The sequence below is a fragment of the Triticum urartu genome, chromosome 4A (genome assembly GCF_056163025.1).
Source record: "Triticum urartu cultivar PI428250 chromosome 4A, HENAU_Tu73, whole genome shotgun sequence".
NCBI lineage: Eukaryota > Viridiplantae > Streptophyta > Magnoliopsida > Poales > Poaceae > Triticum > Triticum urartu.
The window spans coordinates 315244275-315263390 of NC_141876.1; the positions used below are offsets into that span (position 1 = coordinate 315244275).

Sequence of the window (19116 nt, forward strand, 5' to 3'; positions counted from 1 at the left end):
GTTCAAGGCCTGTAGCCGTAAACCGGCATTGGTATTTAACTTGTATTGTAAGTTAGGAATAAGTAGAGACCAAACCGAACACATCTATGAGCCAGTGTTGGGACTCTGTGAACCGACGGGCGTCACCCGTGTATATAAGGGGACGACCCGGCGGCGGTTCAAGGACAACAGATAACAACTCGAGACTTAGGCGAAGCTTGTTTGCTCCCTAGTCATCGAAACCCCATCAACTCCATCACAACTAGACGTAGGCTTTTACCTTCATCGAAGGGGCTGAACTAGTATAAACTCTCTTGCGTCCCTGTGTCCGCTTTAACCCCTTCAAGCTAACCCGTCGCGATGGCTCCACGACTAAGTCCTTTCTCTAGGACATCTGCCGTGACAAAACGACGACAGTTGGCGCCCACCGTGGGGCTATCGCACGATGGTTTCAAGTTCTTGGAGGGCCGCTTTGAAGGACTCGAGGGCTACGCTGTGGGCCGGATGACTAAGAGTCGTCGCGGCAAGCTCTACATCGATGATGCAGGTTGGGGCCCCGAGGCCGGCTCAGTTGAGTACGGGTACCGGGTCCCCTTTGGTGGCATACACATTTTCATCGGCAAGATCGGTGAACCGGGCCCTGAGCCGGACATCTGCACCGACCTCATCGAAACGGATCAGCGTGCGCGGTCCGCCCGGGTTAAACCGGCCGTGAAGCGCGCCTTCGTGGGAGTCATCCATGGAGGAAGTTACGAGGATGGATCGGAATCTCGCGGCGAGACCGTCGTTTATTCCGGCGACGAGTCATCAACCGGAGAAACCGAATCTCTATATCAGCTACAAGATGGCCGGATTGGGGGCTGTTCCGATGGCGACAGTATTCCGGACCCCTCTGATCTACCCAACCGAGTTGGAATATTCATGGCCGGCACACAAGCAGTGCTTCATTCTTCGACCGCTGCGCTAATAACCTCCGGTTCAGTAGCGGCGACAGCTGCCGGGGCAGGAAGCTCTGCACGCCCGCCGGCTCAAGTTCTATCAGATCTATTTGATGCATTGGTTGTGCTTATGGCAGAAGCTAATCCAGCAGATCAGGAAGTCCACAACGTGGAGATTGCAAAGGTGAAGGAACAGATCACCCAGGCCAAGGCGGACCTGGCAGCTGAGAATGCCAGGATGACCACAGAGCGGGCCGCTTTAGACGCACAAGCCTACAGGCTCATGTTGGACCAGAACGCGTCGCATGAAGTCATGAAGAGGAAGTACCGATCCCGTTTGCCTTCGGTTTTCGAGGCCAGAGACCTTTTCAACACCCCAGGAGCAGGAACCAGTAATCCACTGGAGGGAAACCAGCCGGAAGCGTGCGCCGGTTCAGCCCCGTCTGATGAGTCCGCCTCGTCAAAACACCGTTATACCTCAGGCTGTTTCAACACCTCTGGGTCACTACTCCAACCCAATGGACAATCTTGTTGCCGCTGCTGCACGGCTGGAGGCCATTCCAATTGAGGGTGACTCGCCGCAGGCGGTAGAGACACGACGGGTCAAAGAGCTTCTTAGGACAACTTTGGTCCAACAGGAAGCATACTCGTACACCCGCGACCGGATCCACTCGACCCCTCATCCAAGCCAGAGCTATAGCAGGCGTATGGATGAACCAGCAGTATCAAGTAATGAACGACGTGGAGCACCCCGCGGCAACGACCCATCGGGTGGTGCTGATAACGCTCAAGAAGTGGTGGACCGGGCCCGAGCGCGCAGGGAGGCCGAGTTAGCTGCACAGTATCAGGCTCGGCAGCTTACGCCGGTTCGTCCAACTATTTCGGTCGAACCCGGTGTTACTTCTAGATCTTTGGGGGTGCCTTGCCTTGTCCCCGCTTTACGCAATGTGCGCCTGCCCAAGGATTTCAAGGGCCCGCGCAAGGTACCAAATTACACGGCGGATCAACCCCCAGAGACATGGGTGGAGAGCTATGAGATGGCCATGTAGATGCTTGACGTGGATGATGCGGCATGTGCGAAGTACTTCACCAGGATGCTTGAAGGAACGGCCCGCACTTGGTTAAAAATCTTACCGGCCAACTCTATCAGTTCATGGGCCCAATTACGAGCCCGGTTTATCACTAATTTCAAGGATACATGTAAGCAGCCTATGTCGATAGTGGACTTGGCTGCCTGTGTCCAGGAGGAAGGAGAATCAACGACTCATTGGGTGCGCCGGGTCTCACAAGTGTTGCATTCATCAGACCGCATCAACGCTGACACCGCAGTCTTAACCCTAGAAGGCAACTACCGGTTTGGGCCCCTAAAGCTGAAGTTGGGACGGATGAAGCGCCATTGCACTGACATGGGGACCCTCATGGCTGCTTTGGTAAAGTATGCTGATTCTGATAGTACCAAGGATCCCAAATCTGATGATGACAAGGCAGGGAAGGGAAAGAGGAACAACAACTCCAAAGGTCAGCAGCATCACTTGGCAGGCAATGGTGGCGGAGGCAAGCGTAAAGCGGATGGTAACATGGACTTTGTGGCTAATACCAACGCGCAGGACAAGGGCCAGCGACGCAAGGGTAAACCGCCAAATCGCAGTGGGGCACCCAACCCTAACCCGGACCGCCTAAATTATCTACTGAGCTAGCCCTGTCCAAGACATGGGACGAAGGAGGTACCAGCAAACCACCTTTGGAAGGATTGCTTCATTATGCAGGAGTTCAAGAATTCTAATGCTTTCCGGTATGATCACGGCTCCGGCGGTGGCTCAGGATCCGGGCCGGGTTACGGTGGAGGAAATTCCGGTTCAGGATTTAATGGTAATCCGGGCGGACATAATAATCAAAATAATCAGAACAACCAGGGTGGTTACAACCAGTAGCAGCAACAGTCAGGTTACTAGAGCAACCCAAAGCAGTTGAATAGTGGGCAGTACCATGTCTTCACCACTAGCTTGGACAAGCGAGACCGGAAGATTCAGAGGCGGGCAGTCAACTCTGTTGAACCGGCCGTGCCCCGTTATCTACGCTGGTCTGAACAACCAATCATATGGAGCAGAGAGGATCACCCTCCCCAGGTTGATAATCCGGGTCAGTTGGCTCTGGTGGTGGCGCCTCAGATGGGAGGTTACAAGTTCACCAAAGTGCTCATGGATGGAGGGAGCAGCATTAATATCTTGTACCATGAGACCTTCCGTCGTATGGGACTAACAGATAAAAATCTCAAACCGTCTAATACGGTGTTCCACGATGTGGTACCTGGCAAGTCAGCATATCCTGTTGGTAAGATAGCTCTGGAAGTGGCCTTTGGAGATGATCATGATTCCAGGTCGGAAACATTGACGTTTGAAGTGGTGAAAATCCAAAGTCCATATCACGCCCTGTTTGGGCGACCGGCCTACGCCAAGTTTATGGCACAACCCTGTTATGTGTATTTGCAGCTCAAAATGCCGGGTCACAAGGGGACAATAACGGTTCACGGAAGCCGTAAAATCGCTTTGGAGTGCGAGGAAGGAGATGCGGCCTACGCAGAGTCGGTTTGTGCCACCGAGGAGCTGAAGTATTATAAGGACAATGTTGATCCGGCGGACATGACTCCATTAAAGAAGCCAACTACGGAGCATGATCCGGCCCTGAAGTTCAAATCGACAGCAGAAACTAAGCTTGTTTACTTCGTACCTGGCGATTCGTCCAAGCAGTTCAGCATCAGTGCCAACTTGGATCGAAATAGGAAAGCGCGCTCATCGAGTTCATCCGTGAGAATCGGGACATTTTTGCATGGAAGCCCTCTGACATGCCAGGTGTACCGAGGCAACTCGCTGAGCACACCCTTAATGTGGATCCTAAATACAAACCGGTGAAACAGTTCCTCCACCGGTTTAACGAAGAAAGACGCAAGGCGATTGGAGAAGAGGTAGCCAGGCTCTTAGCAGCTGGCTTTATTGTTGAAGTTTTTCACCCTGAGTGGCTTGCCAATCCGGTGCTGGTCCTTAAGAAAAACGGCACCTGGCGCATGTGTGTGGATTACACAGACCTTAATAAGGCTTGTCCAGCAGATCCTTTTGCCCTCCCCCGTATTGATCAAATTATTGATGCTACAGCGGGTTGTGAGCGTTTAAGTTTTTTGGATGCATATTCTGGCTATCATCAGATCAAAATGGCAGTTAAGGACCAGGAGAAGACGGCATTCATAACTCCCTTTGGAGTCTTCTGCTATGTGTCTATGCCCTTTGGGCTCAAGAGTGCCCAGGCAACTTATCAACGGTGTGTACAAAATTGTCTTCACAAGCAGATTGGTCGTAATGTACATGCTTACGTGGATGATATCGTGGTTAAGTCCAGGGAGAAGGAGACTCTGGTTGACGATTTGAAGGAAACCTTTGATAACCTGAGGACGTACAAGATGATGCTTAATCCGGCCAAGTGTGTCTTTGGTGTACCGACAGGCAAGTTATTGGGTTTTCTGGTGTCCAACAGGGGAATTGAGGCTAATCCGGAAAAGATCACAGCCATCACCTCCCTGGCTAAACCGAAGTGTATCAATGATGTTCAACGCCTGGCAGGACAGATTGCCGCGTTGAGCTGGTTTATCAGCCGCCTTGGTGAGAAGGCAATCCCTTTGTATCAGATGTTGAAGAAGACGGATCAGTTCGTCTAGAGTTCCGCTGCTGATGAAGCATTTGAGGACTTAAAGTGGCAATTGGCCAATCCGCCTGTGCTCGCCGCTCCCATTGACAAGGAGCCGTTACTGCTATATGTTGCTGCTAATGCTCGTGCGGTCAGCGTGGCTATTGTGGTGGAGCGAAAGGAGGCAGGTAAGGAGCATCCTGTTCAACGTCCGGTCTATTATATCAGCGAGGTACTCATTGAGTCCAAGCAAAGGTATCCGCATTGGCAGAAGCTGGTGTATGGAGTTTTTTTGGCAAGCCGGAAGCTTAAGCAATACTTCCAAGGGCACCCAATTACGGTGGTCAGTTCTGCTCCTTTGGGGGATATCATCCAGAACCGGGAAGCGACTGGCTATAGAGCTTGGGCCGCACAGATTGAAGTATGTGCCTCGGACGGCGGTTAAGTCTCAAGCACTTGTTGATTTCATCAATGATTGGACGGAACTGCAAGCACCTGAAGAAAAGCCGGATCACACATATTGGACCATCCATTTTGACGGATCCAGGCAATTGGAAGGCTCGGGGGCTGGAGTCGTATTAACTTCCCCACGAGGTGATAAGTTTTGTTACGTTCTCCGCTTAATGTTCCCTTGTACTAACAATGCAGCTGAGTATGAAGCCTTGCTCCATGGTCTCCGGATGGCTAAGGAGATGAATCTAAGTCGAGTTAAGTGCTTCGGTGACTCGGACCTCGTGGCTCAACAAGTATCTGGCACTTGGGACTCCAAGGACCCACTCATGGCAGCATATCGTCGTGAGGTGGATATTGTTGCAGGTCACTTTACAGGCTATTAGGTGGACCACGTGGACCGACAGAAGAATGAAGCGGCAGACGCTTTAAGCCGGCTGGGCTCTCAGCGCAAACCGGTCCCGCCCAATGTTTTTCTGGATGTGCTGCACAACTCGTCGGTCAAGCTCCCTGGTGAAGCGGATTTGGCTATTCCTGATCCGGAGGCTCAATTGGTGGCAACTCTTCATGTCATTCCGGATTGGACGCTTCCTTACCTGGCGTACATGAACCGGGGCGAGTTACCAGAGGATGAGACTCTGGCCCGACAGATAATCCGGTGGTCCAAGTCCATGACTATTGTCAATGGCGAGTTGCATCATTGCAATGTATCAGAGGCGTTTCAACGCTGTGTGTCTCCTGAAGAAGGCTGCGAAATTTTGCGTGAGATCCACGAAGGAGATTGTGGTCACCATGCCGGTTCAAAATCTTTGGTAGCTAAAGCGTTTCGCCATGGCTTCTATTGGTTAATTGCTCATGCTGATGCGGAGGATCTGGTCAGACGATGTGACGGTTGCCAAAAGTTTTGAAGACGTGCTCATGTGCCGGCTCAAGAATTGAGAATGATTCCAATTACTTGGCCGTTTGCGACTTGGGGGCTGGATATGGTTGGGCCTTTCAAAAGGTACAAAGATAAGAAGACCCACCTCTTGGTGGCGGTTGACAAGTTTACGAAGTGGGTGGAAGCAGAACCTGTTAGCAAGTGTGATGCGGCCACGGCGGTTCAGTTCATCAAAAAAGTGATTTTCCGGTTTGGCTTTCCACACAGTATCATCATAGATAATGGTACCAATTTGTCCAAGGGTGCCATGAAGGAGTTCTGCGAACGGGAGCACATCCGGCTTGACGTTTCATCAGTGGCACACCCACAGTCCAATGGTCAAGCAGAAAGGGCTAATCAAGAGATCTTGAGAGGCATCAAGCCCCGGCTTATGGTTCCTTTGCAGAGAACGCCGGGTTGTTGGGTAGAAGAGTTACCATCTGTGTTATGGAGCATCAATACTACACCCAACAGATGAACAGGATACACGCCGTTCTTCATGGTCTACAGAGCGGAGGCGGTTCTCCCAAGTGATATCCGTCATGACTCACCTCGTGTGCCAGCTTATGTTGAAGAGGATAGCGAGACAACACGGCAAGACGCTTTGGACCTGTTGGATGAAGAACGTGACATAGCAGCCGCCCGCTCGGCGATTTACCAACAGGATCTTCGTCGTTATCACAGTCGCCGAGTCAGAACCAGAGCCTTTCAGGAAGGAGATTTGGTGCTTTGGCTCATCCAGGACCAGACTGATATGCATAAGCTATCCCCACCTTGGGAGGGACCTTTCGTGGTCAGCAAGAATCTGCACAACGGGTCATACTATCTGATCGATATTCGAGAGCATAAAGACTCACGTATATCAGAGGAAGAGACCAACAGGCCGTGGAACATAGCTCATCTTCGGCCTTACTATACCTGAGCCATTGGCTATACTTATGTACATATTACGACGATGTATATATTATGATTAAATATAATAAACTGGAACCTCAGCTAAAGAGGGGTATCTGTTCTTTTACATCATGTGTGGTTACACGGAGTTGTTCTAAAGCGGCCTCCGGTTTACCCCTTGAGTTAGCTTTTCAAAAGCATCATGTTATATCACTTGGGGGCTTGGTCGTGTCCGAACCAATGCAACACCTCTTGATAGGCGAGAGCCACCAGATCACTTGGGGACTTGGTCACGTCTGAACCAGTCACGCCTCTTGATCGTCCTAAGGCCACAGAATCACTTGGGGGCTTGGTCGAACCCGAACCATTGCCACGCCTCTTGATCGGCATAAATGCCACGGTTTCATTTGGGGACCTGGCTGACTTGAACCATAGCTACACCTATCGGGAGCTTGGTCGTGTCCGACCATGGTAACGCCATCTGATCAGCTCAAATAAGCCTCTTTTTGCAAACGGTTTTATCATTGCCTTTGCTTCACAATTTTCTTTGATAGATATTTTCTTTCTTTTTGTTGCATTTTTTAAACCGACAAAATTTTAAACCGGTTCACACTGTCAATTGACGGAACACGGTCCATTTTTAATCCTGAGACTATTTGCTCGGTTTGATTTTTTGTTAACATCCTATTACGGAGTAACACCGTGTTTTCTCATAACCCGGCACGGTTTACATGGTAAACCGGCATTATATATATACAGGAGCTGCTATCTCCTCCAACAGTGTGGGTTTATAAACCTCCGCTTCAAGATTGGCTAAGCCAACTTCATGCCCAACGATGGCAGGTATTATGTATCTCAAAGATTTGATCATATGCTTAAATTTCAGATATTTTGATTTTATATATGCAGACATCATACTCCGCCTGACGGTACAACCGCGGTGGCACTTTAAGATTTTTTATGTTGCAGAAAATACTTTGGAAAGTTCATCACCCAAAGGAAGCACAAGTTGCAGTGGTTATGCATGAAGGCATATAAAGATCAAGAGTGTCAGCTAGCCTATTACAAGGCAACACGGTGCCCAAATAAGATCATTGTTTTTTCAAAGGAGAAGCAGTTTAAACCGGCTTCCGGTTCAAGCTTGGTCACCAGCCTGGCCTGATGGTTGTGGGTCATCCCGCGCCGCTTCAACTTCAGTTTCTCTACCCAGCGGCTGGAAATCAACAGTTGTCCAGTCGATTCCCATTAATGCTCGAAAGATAGCTTCATCATGGATCAGCAACGACGGTTCAATATCGGGAGCGTAAGTATGCTTACGGATTGGAGGGATAAGATTTTCCGCTTCATGAATTGGTGCAGCTACTCGCTTGTTTTGCTTGTCATATTGGGCTTGATAATGAGACAAGTCTGCTTCTTCAACCAATTGACAAGCTACCGGACGCACCTCCCGGTTTATTGCTCTCAGATCCGCTTCACTAAACTCTGACCCGTCTTCCTTCAAGCTGGGATAGCCCTGAGCCGCTTCAATAGGATCAAAATCCGGCACCCAAGCTTTTACCCGGATTAAGGCATTGATCGCGCCGGTTCGAGCAGCAGATTTCTTCAGCTCTTCAACCCGGGCAGGAAGCACCGACAGTTTCTTCAGAGTGTCCTGAATCAAAGTGGGCGCCGGATTGTTGTGGGATGCAGTACAGATGATCCGCTGTGCACCAGTGTACAGTTGTTCGATCAACGTGTAGGCGGCTTTCAATTTCTTCCGCACATCTGACCCCAAGTGACCAATGCGTGTCCCTGAAATATCACAAAGGGTTAACAAACCGGCAGCTCTGTAAGATGGCCGAATCAATTCAGAAATCAAACCGGCTTACCAAAGATAGCAACAGTCATGGCATGCACGTGCCGCTTTATGCTGGTCAGTTCGTCCACCACCGGTTTTAGTGCAGCCTCGACGTCTTCTGCTCGTTTGGTTAAAGCGGATTTTTCAGTAGCCCAATCCGCCCGCTCCTTCTTGAAATCCTTCTTAAGTTGTTCCATGACGCTTAAGGCGCTGGTCAACTCCTCTTTTGCTTTTGAGGTTTCAGTCTGTTGGGACTTCAGATTTTCTTGGAGATCGGCGATTTGGGTCTCTTTTGTCTTCAGCTCAGCCTGCATACAGACAGTTATATGATTCAGCAAGCAGTGCAAGAATTGAAGCACCAACCACATAACAAGTTATGAACTTGGCGCTTGGGGGCTAATGCCTATTTGATCTTCATATTTCACTTGATTATAAAGTCCCAAGATCAATACAAGTATTCAACTTGGCACTTGGGGGCCAATGGCTATTTGCTCGAATATATTCTGATGCGGCGATCTCAATTACTTAAAGTCCCGGTTTAACTACACTAAGTTGAACCGGCCCTTGGGGGCTACATCAGTGAGTTCCGAAGCATTGGGATTTATATTAGCAAGTCCCGGTTTGGATGCAGATTCTAAACCGGCCCTTGGGGGCTAGGAGAGTTAACAAGATTGAAATATCCAAACAGGAAAAAGTACATGGAAGTTACCTCAAATTTCTCTTTCATCATATTAACCAGACCAGCTTCATAGTCACGGCTAGTGTATAGCTGGTTTAGATAGCCGGAATGGAGATCTTGGGCGTTCAAAGCGGCATAAGTTGTCAGATCAACATTCCATTTTCCCTTGCCAATGGCAGCAAATTCTTCCTTGCCAGTGTGTCTGGATAAAGCAACGGGATTTCCTGGCTCTGTGCGACCAATGCCAGTAATTACAACCTCATCATCCTTGGCATCGCCGGTTTGCACTGGGGCCGTTGGCTTATCAGTAGGCTTTGTTGGATTGGTGGATTTCTCAATCCGGATGGGGCTTGTGGGCTGGTTGACAGGACTTGAGGTTTCAATAGGCCTCTCTTCAGCAATAAGATCGTCATCTCGCTGCGGTGGATCATTGGGTATATCTTCAGGAATAGCTGCTTCAAGATCTGGTGTTTTGCCCGATTCAGGGACGGCGTCCTCCTCGGCCGCTTTATCCAGGCGAGCCTTCTTGCTTGGCCTAGGCTTGGCCCTGAAAGGAATAACAAAGTTAAATACAGCATATGTTCCAAGGTGATGTACCAGAAATATTATGATAAGTATAGCTTACCCAAGCACCGTTTTGAGCGGTGGCAGCTGAGTAGCCGATGACTCGCCAGAGGATGAGTGGGAAGTAACCTGATAATCGGAGTCAGATGGATTAAGAGGTTGACGAAAACAGCCCGCTTTAGGACAAGCACTGACAAGCAAATTAGAGACCTCTGAACGGCGTTTCCGAACCGGACTGTTCGGTAAACCGGCGAAGGTAACTACCTGGCCGCTGTGCCGGGTTGTGCGGCGAGCTTTGTGCTGTTGGGTCTTCATAAGAAATTTGGGATCCAAGTAAGCAAGAGGATGAGAAAATTTAACCTTCCGGTTTGCCCGACGGATTTTTAGTGAAGGCAAAGGGTCTAAATCGGAAGAGAGAATAATTACCTCTGCAGCATCAGCATGGCTAGCTTCGGCATCATCCTGACAAATATCATCATCAATAAGACGCATGAAAAATAAGCCAAGTGAGTCAAGCTCTACCTCAAGGTCCGGATTATCCACATCATCATCAGGGGCCGGATCAGAAGATGCAGTGGTTCTCTTCTTGTGAGCAGGCCGTTTCACGACTTTAGTCTTTGGCCGGGTTGGTCGTTTCGGTTTGTCTGGCTTTTCTGGCTTCTCCTATGGAAGTTTCTTACTCCAAAACGGATCATTACCCTGTTTAAACAGACATTGATATTAAACAATGACCAGATATATCAATCACAGGTTTAGTAAAAAGAAAAAATCAAATTCTTACAGCTGGCGGTTTGTTGGTGGCACAGAAGGGAAGCAGGCCGGTTTGAGCACGGACGTATTCCGGTTCATTCAGCATTTTATTCACAGCCTCTGTGATTTCTTCGTCGGTGAGCTGGATGTTAGCATGTCGCAGTGGGTCGTCAACACGGCCAGTATACTCGCACATTAAACCGGAGCGCTGACTAAGGGGCAGTATGCTCCACGATATCCAACAGCGAGCAAGATCAACTCCTGTTAAACCATTAGCCATGAAGGCTCTGAGCTTGGACAGTTGAGGAGCGTATTTGCTTCTCTCCTTGGCAGTCAACCTTTGCGGAAAGGGGTGTGTATTGCTAAGCCGCTCCGGACGAAAGCTAGGCAAAGGATTTTCACCAGCAGGGGAGGTGTCTTTGCAATAGAACCATGTTTGATTCCACTCTTTGGGGTGGCTGTGCAGTTTGGCGTGAGGGTATGTGACCTCTTTCCTTTTCTGAATCGCCACACCGCCCAATTCCGTATTGGAACCGTCAGAAAATTCAGTACAGCGGTTTAGATGGAAACAGTATCTGAACAATTCTATTGTGGGCTCCTCTTGAAAGAACACCTCACAGAGCACTTGGAAGTGACACATGTTTGTAACAGAGTTGGGGCCAGTGTCTTGTGGATGGAGTTGAAAATCGGCTAAAACGTCCCGGTAAAATTTAGAACCGGGCGGCTTAAAGCCCCGGGCTAAGTGATCTACGAAAACGACGACCTCTCCTTCTTGAGGTGTGGGAGGACATTCTTTGCCAGGGGCTCTCCAATGGATGGTGTTTTTGCTGCCTAAAGCGCCGATCAGGACTAAATTGTTCAGTTGAGTCTCTGTGACGCGAGAAGGAACCCAGTTGCACTCATATACTTGCTTGGCCATGATGAAATCTACAAGATAGGTGATTCTGGTTCAAGAATGAATTGATTAAAGTGCACTGGTATGTACAATGTTAAACCGGAGACAGTTCTATCTAAACCGGAGTTTTATGAAGCAACAGCATCCGGCGGTTCAACAAGGGGACTAATGGTATATACCGGTTTGGCAATTTTTCTACAAAGTTAAACCGCCGGATCTAAGCATTGAAACAGTTGAGATTGCGGATGGATAAGTGTACAGAAATAGATTTCACAAGATTTCTCTACAGCGACGGATCTGAAGCAAGTTTAGAAAACAAGGAAAATATTCAAGGTTCAAAAAAGAACAGTACCGAATCAATGGGCAGAGATACAGGTAGATCTATGGTCTTGAAGCATATAAGTAAAGGAGGATGCTAAGAACTACCGCTACATAGAGCAAAGGTTCACAGGTTCATCTAGGATCTATCATATGAGTACGAAGCAGACGATGAACACTGAAGAACTTGGAAACCCTAGAACGGATCTACGGAGGAAAAGGTGAAGAACTCACCGGAGCCGAGGAAGAAACGGAAGGTCGCCGCGATGCTCTGGTACAATCAGGGTGATGCAACGGCCAAGGTTGGAGCAGAGGTCGTCGATGGCGGCGGAGCTCCGAAGCTGGACAACGCGGGGAAGACGAAGTAGAAGGGCACGAAGGGGAAAAAGAAATGACCCTTCGGTCCTATTTATAAGGCAAGGGACAGGTGTCAGGCGCGAAAATCAAGGGACCGTGGGTTTGGAAACGAAGCTGTCGCCTTAATTGTCGCAGATCTATTAAGGTTCTTTATAACAAGTGATGTCACGCCGGTTTACAACGACTAGAGAAGATGACATCACGGCGGTTCAACAAACTACAAGAAGATATTGAAGATGAAGATTTTTGCTAAGGATTGACATGAACCTATTCAAATCAATCTGGGGCCTAATGTTGGGGATATCACTACTGGGCATAAACCGGCCTATCTGGGCCGGGTTAACTTCATCAGTAGTTAAGTATGTTAAAGCCCAAGAAGGCAGATGAGGGCTCAAGGCCCATAGTCGGTTCAAGGCCTATAGCCGTAAACCGGCGTTGGTATTTAACTTGTATTGTAAGTTAGAAATAAGTAGAGACCAAACCGAACACATCTATGAGCCGGTGTTGGGACTCTGTGAACCGACGGGCGTCACCCGTGTATATAAGGGGACGACCCGGCGGTGGTTCAAGGACAACAGACAACAACTCGAGACTTAGGCGAAGCTTGTTTGCTCCCTAGTCATCGAAACCCCATCAATTCCATCACAACTAGACGTAGGTTTTTACCTTCATCGAAGGGGCCTAACTAGTATAAACTCTCTTGCGTCCCTGTGTCCGCTTTAACCCCTTCAAGCTAACCCGTCGCGATGGCTCCATGACTAAGTCCTTTCTCTAGGACATCTGCCGTGACAAAACCACGACAACGGTTGTGAAGTCACATGGGTGTGGCACTACGGGGCTTGTAAGAGTCGCGACAAGTGTCACGTGAGGCACGTGGATGTAGGCACGTGGATGTAGGCACATGAGGCACGACATTCAAGGCAACGCAGGCACGGACTTGCGGCTTCTCGAGGCACGGGGTATCAACCGTGTGGATGCAAAAGAGCACAGTGGCAGATGCATGTGTCAGAATGCTTGGTTATAGAGGCACAGTTGTGAAGTCTCAGGAGCCACGCATGTCACGTTGCGCACGTGGGTGCAGGTACGTAAGGCACAGAAATGAAGGCACCACAGGCACGTACGTGCATGCTCTGGATGCACAAAAGTGTGGTGGCAGAGGCATGGGTCCGACTACTCGGTTAGAGAACCACAGTTGTGAAGTCACGTGGGTGTGGCACTACGGGGCACGTAAGAGTCGCGACAAATGTCACATGAGGCACGTGGATGTAGGCACAGGATGCACGACATTCAAGGCAACACAGGCACATATTTGTGTCTTCTCAAGGCACGGGGTATCAACCGTGTGGATGCAAAAGAGTGCAGAGGCAGACGCATGTGTCAGAATGCTTGGTTACAGAGGCACGGTTCTGAAGTCTCAGGAGCCACGCATGTCACGTTGCGCACGTGGGTGCAGGTACGTAAGGCACAGAAATGAAGGCACCACAGGCACGTACGTGCACACTCTGGATGCACAAAAGTGTGGCGGCAGAGGCATGGGTCTGACTACTTGGTTAGAGAACCACAGTTGTGAAGTCACATGGGTGTGGCACTACGGGGCACGTAAGAGTTGTGACAAGTGTCACGTGAGGCACGTGGATATAGGCACAAGAGGCACGACATTCAAGGCAACACAGGCACGGACTTGCGGCTTCTCAAGGCATGGGGTATCAACCGTGTGGATGCAAAAGAGTGCAGTGGCAAACGCATGTGTCAGAATGCTTGGTTATAGAGGCACGGCTGTGAAGTCTCAGGAGCCATGCAGGCATGGCATCAGGACCGTATAAGAGTCATGGCGCATGTCACGTTAGGCACGTGGGTGCAGGTACGGAAGGCACATAAGTGAAGGCAGCATAGGCACCTATGTGGATGCTCTAGATGCACAAAAGTGTGGCGGTAGAGGCATGTGTCCGACTACTCGGTTAGAGAACCACGGTTGTGAAGTGACGTGGGTGTGGCACGACGGGTCCTGTAAGAGTCACGACAAGTGTCACGCGAGGCATGTGGATGTAGGCACATGAGGCATGACATTGAAGGCACTGAGGCACTGAAGTAAAAATACTGCAGTGATGGACATGAGGCACTTAACTTGAAAACATTTACAATCAAGGGACAGCGGACAGAGAAAATCTGGTGTAATTACCAGGTTTGAGCTCTCAGTATGCTCACAGTGTTTGAATCATTTGAGGTATTCCAGTTAGTGATATGGCAGGTATAGTATGTTTAAGCACATATCATGTGGCGAAAATTCCGTAGCGGGGAGCAGTAGCGTTTCTATTAATTCTCGTGTGTACGATACTTCAATTTTTTAGACAATTTGATTTTGGATAGTGCAAAACTCGGCTGTTGTGGTGGCTAGGGTTGCTGTCCCTGGAAATGGAGAAATCACTACGATCTACCTTGAGGAATGCAATGGGATAGATTGGTATTTACCTTTGATTGCTTGTGTTCGGCTTCTCTCCTCCATTGGTCTATTCTGTCTGTTCATGTTTTTTTGTTGTGATCTCTGCCGCCGGTGTTGAAGTCCTCGCTTCGTCGCCGCCGGGTGGGTACTTTGTGTTGTTGGGCGCACCGTTTGTTGGTGTGTATCTCGAAATGGAGGGTGGTCGGCGAAGCGCGATGGCAGTTGTTTTGTGAGGGGAACTCTACTTCGAATTTGGGCCTGTGTGCAGAATGGAGGAGACCTTGTGTGAGTGCGGAATGTTTCGAGATTTACTGTGGAAGAGAGGAAGCAAGAGAGTAGTGAAGGTGGGAGAGATGGAAATGGTGGAACCGTCTGTAATCTTCGACGGTCTGATTTTAGCATCAAGATTCGTGTCGCCTGGCTGTGGTTTTTTTGTTCGCTATAGCATCTTAATAGACGTGTGAGGCACGGTAAACCAGGCTCTACAGGCACCGACATTGGAATTATAGAGGTACTGGTATCAACTCTATGGATGCACAAATGTGTGGTGGCAGGGGCATGCATCCGAAGACTCACTCAGAGAGTTACGGTTGTGAAGTCTTTAGAGTTATGAGCATGTGTCACCACGGGCACGTGAGAGTCATGCGTCGGGAAGTGTGGTAGTAGAGGCATGGGTGCGAATACTACTTAGAGAGTATTGGTTGTGGGTACACATGTGTGAAGTCTCTACAGCATTGGTCGTGTGGTAGTAGCGGCGTGCGTCGGGAAAGGTGCAGGCAGTTCATCATAGTACGTGCTTAGTAGCTGAAGGAGTGCACACTATCTTAGCGTGCTAGTGCAGTATGTGCTTAAATGGCTTATGCAAAAACATTTGTACGTGCTTAAGCAGACGCTTTGACGGTTGCTTTTTATCGGCAACCGCGAGCACTGCCACTCGACGGTTGCCCCGACGCACAGCAACGATGAGCGCATGTCTACCGCCCTCACTACCACGACGAGGCTGCTTCCAACCGCCTCCTCCACGACCCAAACCTTGCCACAAAAAGGCAACTGCGCCTCCATAGCCGCTCAATTCCGAAAACACTATTGCCGCTCCATCTCAACTAGCAACTCCCCACAATCTCTGTCTCAAGGACGCCATCGCTGGAGGAGGGTAATGGCGAAGGAACCATCTGCCAAGCATCCCCGTGGTGAGACGTCCGACCAGAGCACCGAGGTCGACGACGTTCAGGTCCTCGGTCAGAAGCACGACTACAAAAGGCACCTCAAGGAGGTTGAAATCCACGGCAAGGAAAAGCTGGATGTCTTATGCACTAGCAATCCTGACGAAGCCGACAAGATGATCAGCAGGATCCTGAAGGGGGTCTGCGGCTTGTACCCTCAGCACATCGGCGTTGATGTCGAGTATACCAAGGAAGACGAACCTCCGCAGAGGGTAGCGGTTCTGCAGTTATGCGTGGAGGATCTCTGTCTGGTATACCACATCACCGCGGCAACAAAATGGTGAACCATCCTACAAATTCAACCTCTTCATGCTTCTGTTTAATTAGCTATGCACCCTGAAATTTGATTAAAATTCATTTATGGACTTGATGTATCAGTGAAGTTTCTGAAGTAGATGCAGCAGAATAGATTTTGAACCTGACTCACCAGATCAGTTTATCTATTTGATGCACTATATTAATTTATGAATTTGATCTACGAGATTATTTTCTGAACTTGATGTTCTAGTGTAGTTTCTATACTTGATGTTCTAGTATAGTTCAGTTTCTTGAATTGATGTGGTAACGTGGCTAAGAAGCAGATAGGTCATTGATTCAAGTGTAAATACCAAAAGAAAAATAACATGCCGTGCTTGTATTTAATTTCTGAACTTTGCATAGTAGTTTTTGAATTTTTTTCATCCATGAATTATACATACTATATAAGCATGTACTTGATGGATCCACCTTAAATCTGTCATCGCCCTTGCAGGCCCAAGAGCTTGCGCCCGTTCCTGAAGGAGGACATGTTCTACACCTTTGCCGACTTCAGTATTGAAGGTGACAAAGAGATGCTGCGAAGATCTGGTTTGGAGATCAACCCCGACAAGTACATCAACATCCAGCACAAATGGAGAGTTCCGTTCAAGGGAAGAAAGAGGTTCCAGTCTTTGGCTGATGTTGCAGGGAGCATGACCCACCCATTCTACAAATAGATGAAGAATAAGATTGACAGGGTTGAAGACCATAAACTGTGGGGGATTAGCCCACTGCCAAATTACCTCATCGAGTATGCAACGATAGATGCGTACACCACCTACGAGTCATGGAAGAGAATCGAAAACATCAGAGAAGGTCTGGAGAGTGCAAAAGAGGCAAAGAAGAATTATGACGATCCCTACTACGGCTACTAGTGATGACGAAAACTTAGAAAACAGGCCTTGGAGTTGCTCGTGTTTCTGCTTGTCCTTTCTATTGTTTCAAGTTCGTAGTTTACTTCTGTTAGAACGAAGCCGTTTCTAATTTCATGTGTATCAGGTTAAATAAGTTTGCTTATGTCAAGTTTGTAGTTTGTTTATGTGATTGAACAAGTTATTTAGCTTGCTAAGTACTATGTTTATTCAGCAATCATGTGATTTTGAAGTAGTTATGTTGCTCTTTACTCTAAGAACAACAAAATACAAAGCAGTCTTTGGACGCTAAGTATAGTTTAGTTGTTCACACAAGCGCGACATGGGTCGGAATACGCAGTTAGAGAGGCACAAGTTTGCAGTATCTAGAGCCACCGGCGTGTGTTACTACAGGGGCCGGAGGCACGGAAGTGAAGTCTCTACAAAAAATGAAGACACCACAAGCATCCATAGGCACGTGGACGGAATAGGAGAGGTGAGGACCGAATACATAGTTATAGGGTCACGGTTTGGAAGTGTGCAGAGCCAAGGGTGTGTGACACCATGGGGCATGTAAGAGTCATGGCAAGTGTCATGTGAGGGAGGCACCTGGATGCAGGTACGCAAGGCACAGGATTGGGATTTCTCGATGGATGGGTATCAACCTTGTGGATGCACAAGAGTGTGGTGGCAGAGGCATGTGTGGGAATGCTCGGTTAGAGATGCACGGTTGTGACGTTTGTGAAGAGACAGAGGCGTGGTACCACGACCATGTAAGAGTCGTGGGGCGTGACACGTTAGGCACGTGGATGCAGGAATGGAAGGCACATAGGTGAAGCCGCAAGAGGCGCGGAAGTGGGGTTTTGTTGTTGCGAACAGCTATCAATCCTGTGGATGCACAAAAGTGTGGTACCAGAGGCATGCTTCCGAATACGCAGTTAGGGAGTCATAGTTGTGAAGCCTCTAGAGAGTCACGCGTGTGTTTCATCACAGGCATGGAGTGGTGTGGGACTTTGAGAGGCATCACTGGCCCTCAATCCTCTGGATGCATGGTGGTGTGGTAGGAGAGGCTTGCTTGCTAATACTGAGGTAGGGAGGCACCATTGTGGATGCACAGGTGTGAGGTCTCTAACAGCGCGAGTGGGTGGCACCACATGCATTTGTTTGAATACTCATTTAGAGAGTCATGTCTGTACTCACGCCAGATGCACGCTGTAGGTTGGTGGCATTCGGCAGCACACGGTTGCAGAGAGGGGGAATGTTTGTGAAACATCAAAGTCACCGGCGGTCACGCGTGAGGAGTATGTACAGTCACGACGCGTCGACGTGACGCACATATGTCTAGGGATGGACTTGGGGCTTTATGGGGCATGGTCATCAACCGCCTGGATCGATAGTTGTGAAGTGTCTAGGGGCACCGGCTTGTGTTCGAATGCTTGGTTAGAGAAGAAACAAGGAACTACATCAATAAAAAGAGTCTGTTGTTCCATTATCACAGTATGGTGTGCAGTTAAACCGTTTTTTTGAAGTTTCGGTGGAGCTAGGCTCGTTCGCTTATCAACAACTTTTTATACCCTGATGTCATCAAAGATCTTTCTAATCTCATCGCCCATTTCGCTGGGTTCGATTGTATTCTATTGGCTAAATAATAGCCTGCATAGTTGTTCTGCTTTCCGTTGTTCCGTGTGATCCTATAAAAAGTTCAGCAAAACAAGGAGAAAAAACACATGAGAATTAGTTCATGCAGTTGTATGATATCTAGCATATTTAGTGCGAGTTTTCAGCGAAAACTTGCGTCGAAATTATCTATCTCTTCGACGAAGTGGTTGCCATCAAAGAGATGTGCGAACCTTAGAACAACAAACGGGGTTTCACCTTTGTTTACCTTTGGAACGCCCTGTAAAAAATGAACTTCCCATCTAGTCTTTTCCTTTTCGAATTTTTCACCGAGTAATATTTCGTATACTTCTTTAAACCTGGGCACCTGGGAATTGCATTTTTTTGTTTTAGAGAGACATGTAGTGTAATTTGTAAAACTGAAAGATGGTGT

At 48.7% G+C, this 19116-nt stretch overlaps 1 protein-coding gene across 1 annotated transcript; it reads left to right on the forward strand.

Moving 5' to 3' along the window:
• Window positions 1–15851: 15851 nt before the first annotated feature.
• LOC147975693 (uncharacterized) lies at window positions 15852–16892 on the forward strand. Its single transcript, XM_087520540.1, has 2 exons — window positions 15852–16198; window positions 16670–16892. Exons 1-2 carry the CDS (start codon window positions 15852–15854, stop codon window positions 16890–16892), a joined length of 570 nt encoding a protein of 189 aa, XP_087376666.1.
• Window positions 16893–19116: the final 2224 nt, after the last annotated feature.